This window comes from Propithecus coquereli, unplaced genomic scaffold (assembly GCF_000956105.1).
Source record: "Propithecus coquereli isolate 6110/MARCELLA unplaced genomic scaffold, Pcoq_1.0 Scaffold251, whole genome shotgun sequence".
Lineage (NCBI taxonomy): Eukaryota > Metazoa > Chordata > Mammalia > Primates > Indriidae > Propithecus > Propithecus coquereli.
Window position 1 is genome coordinate 1,639,858 of NW_012148075.1, and position 8,994 is coordinate 1,648,851.

At 37.7% G+C, this 8,994-nt stretch overlaps 1 protein-coding gene across 1 annotated transcript in view; it reads left to right on the plus strand.

The window, feature by feature from the left end:
* The window catches only part of CNOT10 (CCR4-NOT transcription complex, subunit 10), a 99,602-nt gene that overhangs the window by 50,572 nt on the left and 40,036 nt on the right, over positions 1-8,994 (plus strand). The window contains exons 6-9 of the mRNA XM_012646863.1: positions 730-879; positions 1,618-1,820; positions 6,530-6,651; positions 8,311-8,487. Of these exons, the coding sequence (XP_012502317.1) occupies positions 730-879; positions 1,618-1,820; positions 6,530-6,651; positions 8,311-8,487 (652 nt within the window). The remainder of the gene's footprint in view (positions 1-729; positions 880-1,617; positions 1,821-6,529; positions 6,652-8,310; positions 8,488-8,994) is intronic.

The window sequence follows — 8,994 nt, forward strand, 5'->3', positions numbered from 1 at the left end:
CTCAAAAAAAATACAAGTGCCCAACAAATACAAAAAGATGCATAGCCACAGTGGTATTTAAAGAAGTATGAATTAAAATAACAGTGGAGATTTATGCTTTAACAAACAACAGCAAGATTCTGTTCTGATCTATATATTCTTGCTATTCTTCACTTAATATACTTTGTATATATGTTTCTACATATATTTGCATCATGTTTCCAGTTTTTACATAATATTTTGTGGATACAATGCTATATATTACATTACTAATAAATGTTTTTTGTCTTTTGGGTTTTTGTATTATTTGTCTACAATTATTAAAAATCAGGTGGTGGTACATGCCTGTAGTCCCAGCTACTTGGAGGGACGAGGCAGGAGAATCACTTGAGCTCAGGAGTTAGTGGTTACAGTGAGCTATGGCGACGCCACTGCACTCTAACCCAGGCAACAGAGTGAGACTCTGTCTCAAAGAAAAAAAAAAACCCAAAATCAGAACAAAATTAGGCTAACAAAATATGCAGGGTTGACTTTTTAAAAATAATTTTATCACCTTTAATAAAAGAGGTTTTAAAAGGAGTTTAAAACTTGTTCAGATGTTTCCTAAATTTCAAATGCCTTGAGAATTGTTCTTTGGGGACTAAGTGGAATGGCAAACAATTGATTCATGCCAGATTAAGCTCGATTCTTGTATGGGGGACATCAGCGGTAAAATTTTTCAGCAAACAAATTTGCTTGTGTTTTCCTCAGGTGAATGTTTGAGATGCATGTTCTGGAATAATCTTGGTTGCATCCATTTTGCCATGAGCAAGCACAATTTGGGAATTTTCTACTTTAAGAAGGCTCTGCAGGAGAATGACAATGTCTGTGCTCAGCTCAGTGCAGGTAGCACTGATCCAGGTAATCCCAGTGCTGGGGGACAGTTTATATTTTACTATTTGAGAAAAGTGTGATTTACAGAGCAAGCATGTGGTCAAAATACATGCCATGTAGACCTACATGCAGTTAACACTGATCCTGCCCAACAAGTTTGGCTCCAGGGATTTTTAGTAGATACTGCTACAAATTCCTGAAGTTTATCCTTAAATAGTCATATTATATGGATCTTTGATCTGAAATGCTCAATGTCGAGAATTACTTAGCTTTTTAAAATAATTAAAACCTACTGAAATTGATTGATGAAAAACGTATTCTAAATCACATGTGGTCTTATTTTATTTACGGACTGTGAAACATTGAATAAGTGATAGTACATGACAAAAATGGTTAACCAAGCTGAAAATTTAAAAAGTGGAAACTTTTACAGACTCTAAAAATGTGGAAAAGTGGTGTAAGGTTCAAAGGAGTGAGAGTGGGTCCTATCTCTTATCTTTGCCTTCCTGGAACATTGTTGCCTGAGGAGCTGGCAAATGAGAAGAGACATCTCTGGCCCTGCCAGCATAGACAACTGAGATGACTCTGCAGAATATTTGTGGGGTTGAGGATGGAGACCACCATTGGTGAGAGCTATTACAACTTCAAATCAGGGTTATTGGTATTAAACATGGTAGTACTTAAGTACTTAGTAGAATAAACGTTTTGAATGTTAACTGTTGCTTTCAATCTAATTATTTATTCTTACCTGATTTTTATCACTAGGCAAAAAATTTTCAGGAAGACCCATGTGTACATTACTAACCAATAAGAGGTATGAGTTGCTGTATAACTGTGGAATTCAGCTTCTTCACATTGGAAGGCCTCTTGCTGCCTTTGAGTGTTTGATTGAAGCAGTTCAGGTTTATCATGCAAATCCTCGCCTCTGGCTACGGCTGGCTGAATGCTGCATTGCTGCCAATAAGGGGGTAAGTACTGCTTGGGTGTCTTTTTTTTTTTTTTTTTGAGACAGAATCTGGCTCTGTTGCCCTGGCTAGAGTGCCGTGGCGTCAGCCTAGCTCACAGCAACCTCAAACTCCTGGGCTCAAGCGATCCTCCTGCCTCAGCCTCCCGAGTAGCTGGGACTACAGGCATGCGCCACCATGCCCGGCTAATTTTTTCTATATATATATTTTTAGTTTGTCCAGATAATTTCTTTCTGTTTTTAGTAGAGACGGGGTCTCACTCTTCTCAGGCTGGTCTGGAACTCCTGACTTTGAGCGATCCGCCCGCCTCGGCCTCCCAGAGTGCTAGGATTGCAGGCGTGAGCCACCGTGCCCAGCCTTGGGTATCTTTTTATATCCCATCTTCCCCACACACACACACTTATTATTACATGGAAAGCAAAAAATATTTGGGAGCATACAGGACATCATTCCCTTTTTAACCCTTAGTGAATTTGTAAAGATAGTCTTCTATTTTTTTAATCATTGGAAAAAAATTTTAGTTTTAAAAAATCATATATTAACATTCTGGCTCTTGGTAAGCATGGCAACATTAAAGAGTTGAAGTCAATGAGAAGGTCATGTCTGTTGGAACAGTGGTCTGTTAGTTGCTGGGGCAAGGGCCCATGCCATCTGCTGGCATTAGAATGAGGTGTGTGTACCAGGTGCTTAGAGAAGGACTGATGCAGTAAGGAAAGAACACTGCGTTAAACTATATTTCCTTCAATTCCTGGGGGTTTTACTTTGGTTTCAGTAAATGATAACAGAGCTTATGGAATGCCAGGCTGTTTATCTCTAATATACAATTGTCCATAGTGGCTATGAGAATAGGCCAGCTTACATGGACTTCCATGCTTAGATTATCTACAAATGGCAGTTGGTAGAAGCCTTTTGAATCTCGGGTTGGGAGGGGTCAGTGGGAGGTAGGGGAAAGACAGTATCAGAATTACCTGATGTCTGTACCCTCCATTTGCCACCCACCTGCTGCCCTTGCTATGCTCTTCGGATATGAGAAGACTGGAGAGGTATGGCATCCTGAGGTTTTACCTGCCATGCCTGCCATAGATGATATAAGATGTTAGGGCTCTCCTACTGAACAGCACTTTCTGAGAAACAACTACCAAGAGCTAAGGAGACTAAAGAGGCATTTGCCTGGCAGTTTTTACATGTGGCACTTAAAAGTTTATGATTTGAGTATACCTTGGAGGAAGAGATGAGTGATGTCTTTGAAAGGCTTTAATGATTTATTTAATTGTACTTTGCTTTTAAAAGACAACTTTCTTACTGGGTTTTTTTGTTTGGTTGGTTGGTTTTGAGACTGGGTCTCGCTCTGTCATCCAGGCTAGAGTGCAGGGGCACCATCATAGCTCACTGCAGCCTCCAACTCCTGGGCTCAAGTGATCCTCCTGCTTCAGCCTCCCAAGTAGCTGGCACTATAGACACACTCCACCATGCCGGGTTAATTTTTCTGTTTTTTTGTGGAGATGGGGTCTCGCTCTGGTTCAGGCTGATCTTGAACTTCTGGATTCAAACAGTCCTCCTGCCTCAGCCTCCCAAAGTGCTAGGATTGTGGGCGTGAGCCACCGCAGCTGGCCTCTTACCAGATAATTTTTAACTGATTAATAATTCTAGGCAGAGTTTATACTTTTTTAAAAGCAGAGTTTATACTATTTAAAAATAAAAGGAGGCCGAGGCGGGCGGATTGTTTGAGCTCAGGAGTTCGAGACCAGCCTGAGCAAGAGGGAGACCCCGCCTCTACTAAGATTAGAAAGAAATTAATTGGACAACTAAAAATATATAGAAAAAATTAGCTGGGCATGGTGACGCATGCCTGTAGTCCCAGCTACTCGGGAGGCTGAGACAGGAGGATCCCTTGAGCCCAGGAGTTTGAGGTTGCTGTGAGCTAGGATGACGCCACGGCACTCTAACCCGGGCAACACAGTATCTCTAGAAATTGCTTATTCTCTTTAATCCATTCATGAATTTAAATGTTGAGGGCCTTTTGTAACAATTTCTAGAAACCAGGGGTTTACTTCTTCCTGGGACTAGAGAAATACAGTAAAGCTTAATATTTTCTTTTTAAATTACTTATTTTTAGAAATAGTACTTTTAGGATTGTCTTTGTTCTACAGATGTCATTGGGCTTACAAAGACTCCTCCCCTTCTGTCCATTTTTTTCTAGAAAGTTCTAAATTTATAATTTTTTTTTTTTTTTTTTTTTAAGGTAAGGATGACTTTTGGCTGCCATAAGTGGTGGATGCCAGAACACATACAATCTGTGCTGCTAGTAGGAAACTTACCTTAAATAATTATCTATCGTTGTCTTTGCTTTTCCTCCTTCTAAAAGAGGTTTGAGGCTGGGCACGTTGGCTCACACCTGTAATCCCAGCACTTTGGGAAGCCAAGACAGGAGGATTGCTTGAGGCCAGAAGTTCGACACCAGCAAGACCTCTACAAAAACAGAAAAATTAGCCAAGCGTGGTGGTGCATGCCTGTTGTCCCAGCTACCTGGGAAGCTAAGGCAGGAAAATCACTTGAGCCCAGGAGTTCGAGGTTGCAATGAGCTATGATTGTACCACTGCACTTCAGCTTGGGTGACAGAGCAACACCCCATCTCCAAAAATATAAATAAATTAATTAAATAAAAAAGATTTGAGGTGACCTAAAAGACAGTAAAAAGAACCTCAAAACACTGTCGAATAAAATCAGAGAACAATATCATGTTATAAGCTCCAAATAAAATTCCATAAAATTTATTTAGTTAGCACAGGAGAAATGCTGAACAAAGCAATTTGTACTTTAAGAAATAAATTCATTTTGAGTTAAAAAAAAAAAAAAAACGAAAAAAAAACTTAGTTGTTAAGTTGGTGATGCTAAGGAGGTCATTTTGTCCTGTTTATCTGGTATATGTTATAGACTTTTCTTGGCAGAGGCAAGGCTTGTGGTTACCTGGAAAGTGTATAATATATGAAAAAAGATCCTGTTAAACACACTCATAGACTCAATATTTTAATTATGTATGATCCTTGTACATTAAAACTGATCTGGCACACATTCTGGCGATTGGTGACTGAAGATACAGTTTATTATTGTGAGTTTTCAGTTCATTCCATTCCAAGCCAGTTTGTTTTCATCTTCACATCTAGCCATTGTATCAGTTTTCATGGCCTTAGAGATCAGGGAAGAGAATATGCATAACTCAATGTAAATTTATTACCACCACTAGGAAAAGAAGTCAGAATGTAAGTCCTTTCACAGTAATGGTTCAGAATATACACTTTTTAAAATTTTAATACTGCTTGGCTGCCACCTCTACTCACAATTGGTTCCAATTACAGCAGTTTTATTGTGTTTTTTAGCATTGTATAATATGTTCTTTTTAAAATGAATAGACAGGTAAATCCTTGTTTTATTTGTTAAATTATTTTATTAATACATATTAGATATATATTTTTTCAGGGTACATGTGATAATTTGAAACTGTCATATAATCAAAGCAGGGGAATTGATAATCCATCACCATGCATACCCTTTTATTTTTATTTTTTTTGAGATGGGGTGTCAAAATTTTGTACAAGCTGGGCTAGAACTCTTGATCCTCCTGCCTCAGCCTCCCAAGTAGCTGACAATACAGGTGCTCAGCAAATTCTTGTTATATTCAAAGTCATATATGGAAGTGCAACTATAATAAAGTTATATTAGCGAGCAATAAGTAATAGTATGGAAACATTTGTGTTTAGAGAGAAGAATTTTTGCAGGGCAGAGTTTAGTTCTGCAAGTTCATATTGATTGGCTCTCGTTTGTTCCTGTATATGAGAATTTGGATGTCGTTATAAAGTGACTAGTTGGGATTTCACCTGCAGGTAAATTAGAGACTTGGAGTGAAGAGGAAAGATAAATAAAATTGGCACTATCAAGCTTTATAGTGAGATAATATCTCTTAATAAAATATCCTAAAGGTACTGTATATATAAGTAGCTTTACTATTTTCAGTTTGATGTTTACTGGGGATTTTAGTTTCCTAGAAGGCAAGAATTGTGCCCATGTAAATTTTAACATATAGAGCTTGTTAGAGGTTACATATTGTTGACAATTTAATTAATCCTTTGGTTTAAGAAGGACAAGATCAAGCTGGGCATGGTGCTGCACACCTGTAGTCCTAACTACTAAGGAAGCTGGGGCAAGATGCAGGGGTGTTGTAGATTGGGCCAGGAGTTCAAGGCTGCAGTGCACTATGACCATGTCTGTGAATAGCCACTGCACTCCAGCTTGGGCAATAAAAGGAAAGAAAATATCTGTATTTTAGGAAGTGTATTAAATAGTTGCCTTCCTTTTACACTGCATTTTTAGCTCTCTTATTTTCCTTACTCTGGTATCAAACTCCTGTACTATACAGCATGGTACTGGATGTGTAAAATGTTCTAACTAAATCATTTTAAATAAATTATTAGGTCATAACTGAATTGGGTTTTTTCTTAGAATTACCTCAACTCTCATATTAACAAAATATATAGATTTTCAGCCTCATGTACTTTTTCCTATAATAGCAAATATTTCCTTTATCACCAAAAAAGTCCACATTGATGGATCTTAAGAACTTTAAGTTTAGAGCAATTATAAAAGGTATTCAATCATATTTTATACCATATTTTACAGTTCTCTTAAGTTTATTGGAAATTACTGGTGTTTTTTAGACATCTGAACAAGAAACTAAAGGTCTTCCAAGCAAAAAAGGAATTGTACAGTCTATTGTTGGTCAAGGCTATCACCGTAAAATAGTTCTGGCTTCCCAGTCCATACAGAATACTGTTTATAAGTAAGTATTTTGCAAAGAGAAAGTGTGTTTATATTTAATACTGTTTCACATGTTATTTATGTATAAAAGTATGCTTAGGATTTATCATTAGGTGAAAGAACTACTTTGTAACTAGATTTTATTGCTACTTCAATAAACAGACCCCCATATATAGGCCCATAGTGAATGTTATCTGACATGTTGTGATTTTGGTTTATAACATCCATGGGTGCTGAAATTGTTAATGGCCTGATAAGCCCTAGTCTAGTCAGTGCCATTATTCAGAATGTCCAGAAGAGGGCATCTTGATGTCTCCTTTTTATTAATATATAGTTTGGGTTATCGTTGGTACTTTTCATTTAGGTATTTTCTCATAGTCCTTAGGGATGGAAATACTTTAAAGCTAATTCTTAGTATTAGGAGAAGAAAGTGTACTAATACATAAAGCAACCACAGCAATATAGAAGCTGTTACATGGACAACCTTCAGTTGAACAGGTTTTTGGTTTTTTTTTTGAGACAGAGTCTTGCTCTGTTGCCCGGGCTAGAGTGCCATGGCGTCAGCCTAGCTCACATGAACCTCAAACTCCTGGGCTCAAGCAATCCTACTGCCTCAGCCTCCCCCGAGTAGCTGGGACTACAAGCATGCGCCACCATGCCCGTCTAATTTTTTCTATATATTTTTAGTTGTCCAGCTCATTTCTTTCTATTTTTATTAGAGACGGGGGTCTCACTCTTGCTCAGGCTGGTCTTGAACTCTTGACCTTGAGCGATGATCCTCCCGCCTCGGCCTCCCAGAATGCTAGGATTACAGGTGTGAGCCACCACGCCCTGCCTGAACAGCTTTTAATTGAGAATATCCTTATGTTAATATAAAAATCCCAATTTGGAGTTGCTGTTATTTCTGAAGAAGTAGACTTTACAAAGTATTAGCAGCATTTATATTTTTGGTCAGACAAGAAAATTGTTCTCTGCTGTTTAAAAGTTTTTCCAAAGCTTAAATAGTATCCAATACACAATATTTTACTCTTAATTTAGTTCGACTGTAATTCAGGAATATTTTAAAAGACTGTTATGATAAAGCATCATTTTCCTACAATTTCAAAGTTGTTACTTGTTTTTAAAATTTTATTTTTTCCCTAACAAAGATGATTCAGTTTGGTATATCAAACCAACAGAAAGTTATATTAAATATAAAATAACAGTGAAATGATAAGACAAAAGGTAATACAGCTGTTTCAAAATGTATAGAGGCATTTTCGAAAGCACAGATCAACCAAAGCAAAGCTTAAATGTGAAAATCTGTTTTTTTCCCTCCCTTCCCACTCTTACTCTACCTATCCTGGCCTTCATTGCAACTTTCCTTGTCTGCAATTCTTCTATTATGTTAACATTGACATTGCAGGTATGCTTAAAGTTGTCTCTCATCCTTGGTCTCGTTCATAGAGACACAATATGTAATGTATATACTTGCAACCCATTAATTTTACTGTTTACAACCTATATATAATATTCAGGATTTGGGTTATTTAGCATTTTTTTATAACTGCTTATGTTAAAATTTCTACCTATCAAAAGGCAAAGTTTTCATTTACGATCAATTGGTTTTATTCCTGGTAATTGAAAAGTCTTGTCTATTTTTATGCTATCTACTTAGCTAATTTGGTTTTGTTCTTTTAAGTGATGGGCAGTCTTCAGCCATTCCTGTAGCCAGTATGGAGTTTGCAGCCATTTGTCTCAGAAATGCCTTGTTGCTGCTACCTGAAGAACAGCAAGATCCAAAGCAGGAAAATGGGTCTAAAAACAGTAATCAATTAGGTGGGAACACAGAAAGCAGTGAAAACAGTGAAACTTGCAGGTATTCTAATCCTTGTGGCCTCCCTTGGCAAAATCATTTCAGGACTTCCTTTATTAAGCCTCTTTTTCCTTTAGATAAATTCTTAAAATGTTCAGCCTGAATTTTTCCGAGATTCTCTTGTTTTGAATAATAGGAAAGTGTTTATATTTCTAAGTATTTCTGGGAGAGAGAAATAAGGTAAAGGCTAAGTGAGGAGAGATCCTTGAGAGAGAAAAGAGGAAAGTAACTATTGACAGGAGGGATAAGACTTTGCAAGAAATCCTGTTGATTGAAATAGCATTTTTTTTTTTGAGACAGGGTCTCACTCTTTTGCCCGGGCTGGAGTGAGTGCTGTGGTGTCGGCCTAACTCACAGCAACCTCAAACTCCTGGGCTCAAGCGATCCTCCTGGCTCAGCCTCCCGAGTAGCTGGGACTACAGGCATGTGCCACTATGCCCGGCTAATTTTTCTATATATTTTTAGTTGTCCAATTAATTTCTTTCTATTTTTAGTAGAGACGGGGTCTCG